Source organism: Lemur catta, chromosome 7 (assembly GCF_020740605.2).
Source record: "Lemur catta isolate mLemCat1 chromosome 7, mLemCat1.pri, whole genome shotgun sequence".
Taxonomy (NCBI): Eukaryota; Metazoa; Chordata; class Mammalia; order Primates; family Lemuridae; genus Lemur; species Lemur catta.
This window is the reverse complement of record NC_059134.1, coordinates 69,032,604-69,046,565: the sequence shown is the minus strand read 5'-3', so window position 1 is coordinate 69,046,565 and position 13,962 is coordinate 69,032,604. Positions and strand designations below refer to the sequence as shown.

The 13,962-nt window shown below is 44.8% G+C and overlaps 1 protein-coding gene across 1 annotated transcript in view; it reads right to left on the bottom strand.

Moving 5' to 3' along the window:
• SPON1 (spondin 1) overlaps nucleotides 1-13,962 on the bottom strand; it is a 235,485-nt gene that overhangs the window by 88,908 nt on the left and 132,615 nt on the right. The window contains exon 6 of the mRNA XM_045557580.1: nucleotides 9,537-9,685. Within this exon, the coding sequence (XP_045413536.1) occupies nucleotides 9,537-9,685 (149 nt within the window). The remainder of the gene's footprint in view (nucleotides 1-9,536; nucleotides 9,686-13,962) is intronic.

The following is a 13,962-nucleotide window of genomic DNA, read 5'->3' as shown; positions in this document are numbered from 1 at the left end:
ATAAAAAATTCACTTGTTTCCACCTCCTTTTTTTTTTTTTTAAAAAAAACAATGTTGTAGTGAATATCCTTATATACTTTTGTGTGAGAATATTTCTAAAAGATAAATATCCAGATATGGAATTACTATTGTCAACATATAAAGAAAATGTACACACAGCAATGTCAATGGACTTAACACTACTGAACTGTACACTTAAAAATGGCTCAGATACTAGATGTTCTTAAAAAAACCACACTTAAAAAAAGCAAGTGTATAATTTTGATAGTTATTGCCAAATTTCCCTCTAAATCTTAAGGTAACTTATTAATTATCCCCCACTTAAATTTGTCTTCTATGTGCAATATCTCAGCTCACTTACGATAAAAACAGATTTTTAGCGAGTTAAATGATCTGTAAGTCTTGAATAAAATTGTCCCCCATTTCTTGCCTACAGAGATTCTCAGGAAAGTTCCCAGGGATGGGTGATGCTGTTGTGTAAAACTGTGAAGGTTGGGGCTGCTGCTAAGAGGCAGGCTCTACGCCCTTCCAGCAAAAGCAGCCTGTGCCAGTTTTTTATTTTATTTATTTATTTGAGACAGAGTCTCCCTCTGTTGCCCAGGCTAGAGTGCCGTGGTGTCAGCCTAGCTCACAGCAACCTCAAACTCCTGGGCTTAAGCAATCCTACTGCCTCAGCCTCCCGAGTAGCTGGGACTACAGGCATGCACCACCATGGTCAGCTAATTTTTTCTGTATATATTTTTAGTTGTCCAGCTAATTTCTTTCTATTTTTAGTAGAGACGGGGGGTCTCACTCTTGCTCAGGCTGGTCTCGAACTCCTGACTTTGAGCGACCCTCCCACCACAGCCTCCCAGAGTGCTAGGATTACAGGCGTGAGCCACCGTGCCCAGCCTGTGCCAGTTTTATTAAAGAACAATATCACTAAACCACTCTGGCTGCTCGTCCTGCTGTGATTTGGATTTGTTTGAAGACTCAACCAAAAGCAAACAAGAGGTTTCCTATGACTCAAATCATACCTTTCAAATAATGTTTTAATTTTTTTGTATCAAGTGTCTTTGAGACTCTATTTAACTCCTTTCCCTATCCTTCCCTAAGTATCATTTCATTTTCATCAACTGCAAGTGCCCACTTACACACAGGACATGGAGGAAAGCCCTGAATGAGCAGGAGAACAAAGGAGGTACGTGTAATCATATTGAATGTAAACCAAATACAACTGGGCACCCCGGGAACTGTTTGCAACAGGATGACACACCTAATAAATTACCCAATCTGATTCCAAGAAGCTTTGAAAAGTATTATAGGTCTGTATGTTTCTTGAGGAGGAAGCAAAGGGAATATTAATGTCACACAACGTTCTGCAAAGTGTACTGCTAAAAATTCTCTTCTGATGTCTCCTCTTTTAGAAAGCAAATTTACTAAAAGTCTTCTTTGGACCTTTCTCTCCCCAATCTCTACTGCAAATGGCAGCTGCTTAAATACGTCTCTTCTCACTCCTTAACATTCTAATGCCATCTCAGCCTCCTGGCCTGACTTCTCCCCTCCCTTCTCCCTTTTCCTGTCTTTATTCTCAGGTGGCTTTTATCTAGCACAATTTACTTCTTTCAAGTGTGTTCCCCGCTCAATAAAACTGAAGCATCTTCTTAGAAGGTGGGAGGAAGAAAATATTATAAATCCTTCCAATTTAATTTTTTGTCCCAATTAAAGGGGTAAGAATGGGCTCATATTCCAAGACAAGCATTGTGCATGCATTATTTCATAACCAACATATAGAGTTCATATTCTCATTATCATCATTTTGCACATTTTGCAAATGAAGAATGTAAGACTCTGAGGTTAGGTGATCTACTCAAGGTCAAAGACCTAGGAAGCTACCTTAAAGCTTACCTACTTGCTCTGCATGGATTTCATGATCCTTAAGGAACAACACGAGGCAGCAGGTGGCAAGGGTAAATAAATGGCCTTCACAGTGCTCTAGGCCCCCATATCCTTTCTCTGATCTCTGCCTTTCCAAATCCTTGTGCTTAGGTCTAGTAATGTCTCCTGGCCCCACCTCCATTGCTGAACCAATCTCTAGTCCCAGCATTTTGCCACCCAGTGGGTGCAACTCTGCATCCTGGGTTTCTGCTGACCTCCCTATCTTCTCTCTCTCGTGCCCCTCCCTTCTACAGGACTGACATCTTGCCCTGAGTTCCTGTCCTTTGGCTGGGGCTCTGCAACTTAGTCTAATTTTTGCCTGTCCACTGTTGCCCTCAAGTGTTATTTTACCTTCTACCTTCAATTCCCTTTGTAGTGTAAACTGCCCTGCCCACAGCCCCTGTATGCAGTTACAGGTGGGGTGGCTCTTCACATGGGGGTGGCCACTGATTGGACTAGGGGTCGACAGCAGACGCAGGGGCATCAGTGCACAGGCTGTCCAGTGACCAAATTGTCTTTCCAGTATTTCAACTAAGAGTCACCAAAACTGCTCAGTTGGCTGTGGGAAGTCAAGGAGGAAGAATTGTACGGCCACCATTTGGAGCCATGTGCAACGTCAGTAGCAAAGGCAGCAGTCTATTGAGGAAGCATGGGGGAGATATTCACATAGAAGAGCAAAGGCCACGTGACTCTGGGGCCGATATGGGGGAGGAGGAGAGAAACAGCGATCGTCTCAGCCTGATGCCCTCCAGTTCCAGCTTTCATGAAGGTTTTTTGTACTCTGTACACACTTGTGTTCTCATGGGCCCTACTTTCTCACTGCAGTAAAGTTTCCTTTGTTCCTGAGTTGGTTTGAATGGGTTTCTGTTACTTATAATAAAAGAGGCCTCACTAGACCACCTCCTGCCTTAGGTTGGGAGCCTTGTCCATGTTTGCGCCCCTTGGCTGGTATCCTGTCACATGCAGGAATGTGTCCCACTGCTGGCTGCCCGTAGGCCTTGCTCAGGAGGTGGCATTGAACAAAGTCCTGTGAGCTTCCTGAGAAGCCGGTCCAAGGAAGGGAGGGAGCACACAGGAAGGAGCTGGAGTGGGCAGGGAGTTTTACCGCAGCTCCTTTTTTATTTGAAGGTGCTGTTCTTATCCTGACATTGCTTACGGTCAACTTTGGGACCATGTCAGGGCGCACTGGGAGATGACACTGTTGAGGTGGGAGGGGCAGGGCGAGGCGGGGCCTGGGGTAGAGAAGTAGTTGGAGAAGGTGTTAACGGAGCTGTGGCCTCACCCTCTGGGCCTTCTCAAGCTGAGGAATGACCTGATGAACCTGAATCATCAAATGTTCTAGCTCCCGCGAGGGCTCTTAGGTCTTCGCACCAACCCCTCATTCGACTGATGAGGATGCAGAGACTCAAAAATGAAAACCTAGTAATGATAGCTCAGGCTTTGCTCTAAGCACTTGACACTTCTCAGTTCACTTAATCATCATAATATCTCCATGAGGTTGGCACTATTGCCACCCTCATCTCATAGAAGAGGAAACCAAGGTACAAAGGGATTAAGTAACTTGCCCAAAGTCACACAGCAAATAGGTGACGGAGCCAGGATTTGAACTCAGGAAATCCTGATTCAGAGCCAATCCTGTTAGTCATTATACAGCACCACTTCTCACAAGCACAGAAGATCAATGAAGATTTATTATAATAAATAAAAGCTGGTTGCATCTGTGTGTGCGGTTTTCCCAACTAGATGAGGCAGCATGTCACAATTCATGGAAAATACTAGAAATCAGGCAATAGTTTTAATTAGAGAAAAGTGATTAAAAGTTTAGAAAACTTGTAAAAAATCAAGAAAATGTTATCTCCCATGATTTAAAGGAGAAGAGAAAAGAAAATTCTCAAACCCTTTCTTCCAGTTCCCAGAGCAATATAAACTGTTTCAACTTTAAAGAAAAAGAACACCTGCTTGTGTGTTGCTCCTCATGCCATAGGTGGTGTGCTAATCCCGCTGGCTGGTTTAAGTAATCCTCCAAAGCAAGGCTTCCTGAAGATGAAATAATCAATGCCTTTATTAGAGTCCATCATTACCTGACCCCTATGGTCAGGGAAGCCTTGAGTCTAGCAAAATATAAAAGCTGGAGTGGTTTTTCTAATGCATTTTTCATGATTAAGTGGCTATTCAAAGCTTACAATTTTATGTAAGAGACATTCGTGGTTTGCTTGTCAATTAATCAGTTCAGATATTTGTTAGGTGCTAGAGGTAACAGGTGGGTATGTGGAAATGTGGAAGCCCGATGAAAAAGGTTCTCTCTCATTCTATAAACACATAGAAATGCTGGACAAAATGTAGCAAATTTTTAAAAAATATATAACTGGGTTTAGAAAAATTTCCCAGATGCCAAAAATGGGGAGGAAAGTGTAACCTAGAACAGTAAGCCGGAGCTGGTGCAAGTGAGCTTTTGGACTGCGGTAGGGGCCCCAGAAGCCAGAGGCAGGGGTTTTAAAGCCCTTGCATGGAAAGAGGGGGACATCTGGAGCAGATGTGCAATGCAGGAGGGAACCCCTGCATAAAGTTGCATGTTTTGAAGAGCAGCCTTGTTTGTGAACAGCAGATGAGAAAACATTCCATCAATCATTTGGGAACATGGCGAGGAAGCTTGCCCTCTCTCTGTTCAGGGCACCTTCAAGAAATGGAAGCCTCGGCCTCCCACACGTTTAAGTGCAGAGTCCAGATGTGCACTAGCTGTGCAGTGGGCAACTCCAAGCTGAGAAATGACACAGAAAATTGGGTGGGACCAGGAGAAGAAAATACAAAGTCACTCTGTGAAGCCATTATAAGTTGAGCCTTTTTTCCACAGGAAAAAAAGAAAAATCCACTGAAGATGAACAAACAATCCAAGACCAGAGGAAACTAGTGATGGGGAGAGAGCAAGTTCAATGAAAAGGAAAAATAGTCCCAAAGATCCTGAGAAACAGAATAACCTGAAAGAGACAATTAGACATGGTTAAAATCATTGAAGAGATAAAAGTAGCCATAATGAAGGAATAGAATGTTATGGGAAGAAGCAGAGGAGGATTTGAAAAGAACTCCAGCAGGGAGTAAAACCAACAAAGTGCCTTCCTATCATGTGTCTGCATTTCCCCAGCGGAAGCACTGATTCTCCTAAAGAAATAAGTACCTTATATAGAAATAGTTATGTATGTATCTGCCTCTCCCACTCAGTCTGTGAATTTCTTCAGAGTAGAGATAAAGTGGTCCAGCCTTCAACCCTCCAGTCTCCTTTTGTGCCACACCAGTCTTTGCTTAGTTCTTCAAGCACAACAGGCTATTTTCTGCCCCAGGGCCTTTGCACATGCTGTTGTCACCATATAAATGATTTTCCCCCATACTTTTCTTTTGGGCTCCACCTTCAGCGTCACTCCTCAGGGATACCTTTCCTAACCACCCTTCTCTACTCCTAATCCTCTTTATGTCACCACAAACCCTGTTTGTGTCTTTTCGCTTTCCACAATTTGTAATTATTTAACTATTTTTTTTTACTTGTTTTCTCTGTCTCTGCTATTAGAATGTAGCCTCATGAAAGGAGGGAGTTTTCTTGATCTCTGCTGCATCTCTAATGTCTAGCATGTGGTAGGTGTTGAGTAATCAAATGAATAAATTAGTAAGTTCAACAAATATTTATAAAGTTATTGAAGGAAAAATTACATACTCAAGAAACATTTATGAAGCAACCAACACTATGGCAAGCTCAGGGGACACAGTAATGGGAAGGGCAGCTTTAAACCTTGCAGTTTAGTGAGGGAGAGACATCAAACAAATATATTAATAGTAAGTGTGATGCTGGTCACAATAGGGAAGGTATAGGGTGCTGTGAGAGCACTCGGCAAGTAGACAATTTAGTACAGAATCAGAGAAGGCCTCCAGGAAGAAGCAACCTTTAAGCTGAGTCTGAAGGATGAATAGGAGTTCACCAGTTAGACAGGAGTTGGAAGATGCTCCAGCTGAGAAAAGACCCAGACACAAGAGGGGCAGAGCTCTTTGGAGAGACACAAAGCGGTTCTGCAAGGGCAAAGCTTAGAGCTGCAGCAGGAAATAAGAATGGAGAGGTAAGACAAGGCCAGATCATGGAGGGTTTTCACGCTATGATAAGGAATTTGAGCTTTATCTTAGGGTCAAAAAGGAGCCATTCAACATCTTAATTGGGAGAGTGGCATGAGCTGATTTGTGTTTTGTAAAACACTCTCCCCGGGGGCAGAGTGGATAACAGGAAGAGGATTAGAGGCAGGGACATCAGAAGGCCAGTGAAGCAACTTGGCAAGAGATGACAGTGGCATATACAGGGAGGTAGTAATAAGGTGGATGGAACTGGACAAATTAAAAAGAGAAGGCAGATGGTGGGGTGCAGGGAGAATCAAGGATGGCAGGCACCTGGTTTATGAATAACTGGGTAAACGGGGTACCATCTTTGGGACAGCATCCAGCAGAGAGCCAGATACCTAGTAAACATGCCAGAAATGTGTGCTTGCTGAAGTGGAAACGGTCTTGGTGGGATGAATTGTTTTCATAACAAGTATTTATCTGCTGACCTCCATTATTCCCATATCTGACCTACAAGTGTGATCTACCATTTCCTACTGCCCCCGCCTGCCTTGGATTACCCATTTGTGACCTTCCAGGCTTTCCATATAGCTCAGTAGTTCCAATTCCCAGTCCCCACTGGCCCCCAGAAAGCATTTGCCTCTGTCTCCCTACGAAGGTGTGAGCCCTTCCCTATTCATTCTGGCCACTAGGGTCATTACTGCCAATAACACTGTTGTAATTTCCCATTAATTTTCTTGGTGTTTTGTAGTTACGGTAACATTAGAACTTATACTCAATGGTATTATTATAAGTTTTCACTACTAATGGGATTAATATTTTTGTTTATTTGCATTTAAAAGCCATTAGCATAAAATTTACCTCCAACAACACCTATTGTGATTTTTAATGCCCTTGAAACTTGCAGGGAGCAGTAAGTCTGTAATAAGAGAATGCTGGTAAGCATATATCTTTCTTGGGAAAAGAGGGCTTTTTGTTTTCATCATGGTTGGACTTGGGTTCTTTGATAGAGTGATTGCTAGGATATAAGGTATTAAAGGCTGAAAACACTGTGTTAGTTTGTAGATGTTTTCAAATAAGTTCCCAGTTATTCAGAAGACACTTTTATATTCTAGGAGAATTCATATTCTTGCTCCTTTTTATGTTGTTTGTTACCTGTCTTATAGAAAAATATAATAAATTGTGTGCTTGCAGGGAACAATATTTAGAACCATGCATTCTCTGGAAGTGAAGGGACCCTGAAATCACTCTGTCCAACTGACTTTCCAAGGAGCTAGGGAACATGATGCACTGCTGGCAAAGGCCCAGTTTAGAGGGGCCTGAGCAGTTCTCTGTGGGGCAGGGAAGGTGCACAGGCAGGGCCTGCTTCATGGGCAGGCGACCTGTGCAGTCTCACGGGGCCCCATGCTATGAAACAGCAACATCATCTTGAAATTCCTAGCAAGTTTTGAACAAAAAGTCCCACATTTGCAGTGGGCCCTGCATATTACACATGTGGTACTGTGTTCAGGCTTTGGAGCCACAAAGACTTGGGTTTAAGTCCTGATGTTATTCTCTGCTATTGACCATGCCTTGGTTTCCTTATCTGTAAAACTGGGATAATGGTATTGCCTTCTTACACTAGATGTGAGGGGGCTAAAATTAGATGCCCAGCACCCAGGGAGCCTGGAAAAGTGGTGATAAGACACTGAGATTGCTCATTCCCAGGACCCACAATTAAACTTATTATTATAACTACGCCAGGAACACTAGTCAGCTGGGACAGGCGGACATTGCCCGTGTGGTAGCCAAGCCAATCTTAGGCACGCTGGTTAGAAATACACTGAACAAAGAACTTTTTCCTAAGAGGCACATTCTAAAGCTGGGGTCCCATCCATGAGTTTTCAACCTTTCTACTGCCGTGACGTAGGACAGATAACATTCACTGGCACACTAGAGTCCCAGTTTTGTGCAATTTCTGCATGATTCTTTCCTCTCAAGAAACCCAACAAGTGAGACTGCCATTATTATGAAGACGCCCTTGACCTTGATCTAATTTATTTGCAAACTTTAGTATTTCAAGTATTATTTGTGAAAAATGGGTTTCAACATTCCACACCACAGAGCTTGAGAAGCCAGAGGGTCGTAATTCCACCAGGAACGTGGACCATCAGGATCCCAGACAAGGGTTGCCCCCATGACACGCCAGCCAGACAAGCACCAATGTGGGGCCCTCTGCCACTCTGCTGTGGCCCGAAGGAGTAATGTCAATGACGAGGCGTGGCAGCCAGAGCCAGAGACACACAGCGTGGGTAGATGGCTAACCTTGTGATGAACAGCATGCAGTCTTAAAACATCTGCTCAAACTTTTTTTTTTTTTTTTTTCGAGAAAGGAGAAAAGACTTTAAATCAAATTAATAAGAAACATAAGCTGATTCTTGGGCATTTTTTGACTCTGGTCCAAAAGGATTCCTCAGGGGATTATAGTAGGAGTCAAAGTGACCTTTGCTGCATTCGGTTTGGGGTTCGTGGGCAGCGTGGAGTCCAGATGGTGGGTTTCAAGGGGAAGTGCTGGGGCCTCAGCCGTGCCTGCCCCCACCACCGCGCTGCTCAGGCTGAGCACACGCAAGTCACAAGATACGGGACCTCTGCTATTTCTGGGGCCTCCTGCATCGTCTTAGGAGCCTGGGAGATGGAGCCAGGAGCACGGAGAGGGCAGCAGCCTCTCAGTGACCCATGCTGTGAAAGGACCACATCCCCAGCACAGTTTGCTCCTTCCTTACTTTTTCCAGAACTCTTGGTGGGCAGTGGGATGTGGCTGCCCAGTGCACGCTCAGGGCTTTTGTGGGTGGCGATGGCTAGTGCTGGACCGTCACCTTTCACAGTAAACCACAGCTCTTCTCCCAGGGTCCTCTCTGGTGTTAACCAGATTGGGCTTTTGATGTGGGAAGATGGCACTGTCATCTGAACAAATTGACAAGAATTACGGGCTCTTCCTCCCTTATCTCTCGGTGGTAGGAGCAGGGGCCTAGATAACGGAAAAGCTCCTGGGCCCACATGACATGGCACACAGCAGATGCTTTGGTCCATAATGATTACGACTCATGATCCACTAATTTATCAAACACCTCAAGACATAGTTGCAAAAAGCACACGCTGATACGCAAATGTTTATTGTTGGAAATGACGATTTGGCTTAGACAGCTTGAATGTCACTCCCTTGTCCCTCTTAAGGATCCCAGTAAAAAAACCAAAATTCACTGCTTTGACCCTCAGGAGACCAGAGACATGACACCCCAACAATGTGGACATGGCCGCAATTAGCACAAACTGAATAAATCATGAATGCAGTCAGGGAAAGTCGGAGATGACAAGATGGCTACTTCTGCCTCTGTCCTCTACTTAGCATAAAACCCCCAAACTCAGCAAAGAGATTGTCTTCCAGCACACTGTACTGTGAATTTTAAGCTCCTAGGAAAGAAATTTAAGGAATGCTTTGACTGCATTTCTGGGTTTTGGTCATTCTGTGATTTTTTTTTTTTTCTTACCTGTTGTCGAATTTCTTCCTCCATTTTCACTGGTGAGCCCAATTCTGCAACTTGCTTGACGCCTTCGCTGGCATATCCGCCATATTCCCACAGCACGTAATTCTTGGAGTGGGATCCGCCAATGATCGCAGACCAGTGATTGGCCCGACCTGGGAAAGCCAATCAGGACACAGTCATCAGTGTGGCTGTGGCTGAAACACGAGTCCCTTAAATGATGGGGAGCAGGTGTAATTGGACAGTGATTCAATCAGCACTGACTAAGCGCCTACTCTGTCCCAGGCCCTGTGCCATTCAGCGGTAAGACAGATTTCCTATGAGCAAGTAAGTTTTGGGAACGTGCAGATAGGTCAACAGCAGATGCTGACTAAGACACAGAGGCAGCCCAGGGCTGCCTTCTGTCTGGGAGGGTCTCAGGGATGGGGACAGCTGAGAGAATTTTGAAGGCTGATCATATTTGTAAGGCAGAATAGAGAGGAAAGGATATCTTGGCACTCTCAGGAACATTAAATAACATCGTGTGTTTGGAGAGTCATAAGCAATTCAGCATCGCTGTGTCACAAACTATCAAGGGGAAAGTTAGGAAATGATGCCAGGGAGGTAGGAAGGAGCTTGCTCATGAACGGCCTTGCTCTAAATGCTTTGGGAGTTTGGATGTGAAAACATTTGAAAGGATCTGAAAACACTGAAGGATTCTGAGCAGGGGAGTGACATAATTGCATTTGAATTTTAGATAAATCATCCAGGCAGCAGCATGAAGAATGCATGAGAGGGAGCAAACTTGGAGTATAGAGCTGGGGAGGTAAGCAAGGAGCAAAAGATAAAGAGTGTGTGTGGGGAACAGCCTTAGGCAATTCTCAGGAATAAACATGGCTGTGCTGGGCAGAGTTTTATGTGCGTTCCAGTATGAGACGCAGGCAGGCTGGCCATATTTAAAGGATGAGACACACAGTCTGGATATATGGAAGTGACCAGTCCACAGTGATTTGGTGATGGTCAGGGAGGATGGTGACTGTAGTGGGATGCAGGAAGTAATTCATGCACAAGTGCCTGGGGAAACAGTAAGATCTGGGCAGGACCAAGACAGAACTTGACTTTAGCATTTCATCAAAGTCCCCAGGGAAGGGGGAAGAGGGACCTGATAGTCAACATGAGTACCACACTGGATTTGTTCCTGCATGTGATGAATACAGATGCATATATATATTTATTATTGACTAAGTCACATAGAGTTCATCATAGGGTTGCCTCAATGCTCAGCCATTCTTTGGTTGGTTTTACAAAGTCTCAAGTTAAAGGACATTTTCTGGCATAGCAAAGAGGAAAACTTGAACTAGGTGAGCCCAGCTGACATTTTCAATTTACTACCTTGTGGCCCGGAGTGGGCAGAACTTCGTTCCACCCGACCACCTAAGAAAATGATTCTGAACAGGGCCTGGTCCTGCTTACACCTGCCATCTCTTCCCCAAGGCCCTCTGCTCTGGGGGCACATCAAGAACACTGGCGTAAAGCCAGACTGCACCCTAATGAGCGGCCAAGGGCAGGCAGGCTCCGCCTCAGGTAGGTGGCATCACCATGTGGCTCTGCCCAAGTGCTCGCTCATTATTTCTTATCCATCAGGTAAAGGCAAACTCCGTGTTTATTCCTCACATCCCCAGAGAAGACAGATGGAGATGCTGCTGGCTATTTCTCTAACCCACGTCCTGGGTGGGGAGAGTGTCCTAGCTGTCATCTAAGCCAAAGTGCACTTGCATAGGGGCAAGGGCTGGTACCAGTGTGGCCTTTGGTTCATGATGTGGACACAGAAAGACCAGATTCAGCATCTCTGGCTCCCCCTACCCTTTTCTGCCAAAATACTCCCTTGTTCCAAGCCTGTCCTGCCAGCTATTCCACACCTCAGCAACTTAGCGTACGCTGTCCCTCTGTGCTCTTCTCTTGCTTGGCTTGGCGAACTCTCATTCCTCCTTCATAACATACTCAGAAGCCTCCCGAGACCACTCCAGGCTGACCTAAGCTCTTGTCGCCTGTCTCCCCATAGCACATTTATTATCACTGTGGCAGTCTGTTGTTGTAGACCGTAAGCTCCCTGAGGGCGTCTGCTCTCAGCACTGTGTGCCCAGTGCCTAGCATTGCGCCTGATGCATTCTGAGTGCTCAGTACATGTTTCTATAAGCAATTCATCCAAACAGTCAAATGGGAAGGTGGCTATATCCGGGGTTGAAACATTTCGGAGCAGGCTAGCACAGATTGGATTCAACACAATTAAATTCAAGCCTCAGTTCAGCAGAGTTTCTGACACCTGCTAGGCCAAAGCACTCAGTTATCCTGTATGCTGTTAAAAACCAAAAAGCAACAACAAGTAGGAAAAGCATTGATCTTAGAGCCAGCAGACAGGGATTCACATCCTAGCATGGCCCCTTACAAGCTGGGTAAACTTGGTGCAATTCAATTACTTTCTTAGCTCCCTCTGTTATAACCTAGGAATGATGATGCCAATCTTATCAACCTATTATGAAAATGAAATTGAATTATTTTAAAAATGAGATAATGTATGTGAAATCACTACTGGCACACAATAGGCACTCAATAATTATAGTTTCCTCCTTTCATGGTTGTCAGGGAGGTTACAAAAATGAGTAAAACATGAAACCTGCTCTTAATTCAGTGTAAGAGATAAGAAATATGTACAATATGCAATATGATAAGTAAGATAATGGGAATAAGGGGCTTAGGAGATAGACCCAGATGGGTCTTTCAGGTTTATTCGTTCAACTTCCATTAACTATGTGCCAAGCACAGTGGCAGGCCCTGGATGTGGAGAGGAATTGGCTGTGGTGCTTGCCCTGAAGGGATGCACAGTCTGGGGTTGGGGGAAACAGATGGATAAGCGGATTAATTACAGTCCACCATGGTTAGGGTTATTTATAGAACAAGAATGAGGAGCACAGGGTTTAGAGTAGCCAACTCCAAATTCCCCAAATCCAAGGAATCAAAGTCCAAAGGCACAGCACAGAGAAGCAGGTATCTCAAGAGTGCGATCTGTCTTTATGGTTCTTACTTCAAAATCAAATTTAATTGTACCAGTTCAATCTTCCAATACAGTTGTTAGTTCCTACAATGGCCTTGCAACATAACGCATTAATTCAAATTTCAACACATTTAATGACATCAGCCAAATAACAGACACTGGCAAGGCATTTGGCTAGGGGGAGGGATCAGACCACGTTCTCCCTGCGGGCAGACCAGGCAGGCGCCTGTGGAAAAACAATTTGCAACAACAGAAAGGCACCGAGGTCAAGTGAGTAGCAGTCACTCAGGTGCAAAGTGGCACAGGGAGAAAGGCATGGTGACCAGGAGCCAGAAGACTTGGGCTCTAGGCTTCCACTCGTGATCATGAAACAGTCACTTAGTCTCTTAGAGCCTCAGTTTCCCTTTTAAAAATAGGGATAATAATTACTACATTGGACTATCTCCCAGAGTTGTGCAAATTAATTGGGCTTCTTAAAGGGTTTTATGAAAGCCATAAAGAATTGTACAAAACAAAGTTCTCAGGATTATTACAGACAGAAAGTACTATGGGAATCTATGAGAGGATTGCAAAAGAAGGTGGAGGAGTGAGGAAGCTTTCTCGTGGGGGGGGCGGCTCCTGGAGAGGTAGAGAAATAGACAGACAGGAGGACAGCACGCTGGGGACAGGGGGCAGACCGCTAGGGCAGCTGGAGCGGGGATTCTACTGACAACATAGATCCGAGGATCCAATGCCTAGTAGGCGTTTGGAGGATGCTCTCCTACGTGTCATCCTCACTACAACCTTATCCTCATGTTACAGACGAGAAAAATGAAGCCCAAAAAGCTTAAGGAAACTGCCCAAGCTCACAGAGCTAGGGAGGGGCAAAACTAGGATTCAAACCGAGGTCTGCCTGACTCCAGAACACACACTCTTTTCCCTGCATTCCAGCAAGAGGTCAGGAAATGGAAGGGACTCTTGGGTGGAGAAGACAAAGAGATTAGATGAAAAAGACAACTAAGGCCAGGTCGAGAACAGCGCTGAGCGCCCATTGTGGCAAATGGTATTTGTGAAAGGGGGAAACACTTGGAAGATTCCTTCTGGGAAGAACAACATAACCGTATCTATCACGTAGGGAGCCTTTACTGTGTGCCAGGCATGATGCCAAGGACCTGATCTATGTTATCTCAATAAACATTCAAAAAGAAAACTCTTTTGATACAGGTGCCATTATAATTCCTATTTTCTCATGAGGAAACTTAGAGGGGGTCAGTGAGTTAATCCGAGAACACAGAGGCAGGCGAGCGAAGACTCTGGGATTCAAAGTCAGGGCTGTCTGGTGCCACAGGCCAGCTCTTCTCTGCCACATTGTACCATCCCTCTGGCAGGACATAACCAGTGATGGGGGGCACAGGCCCTTCA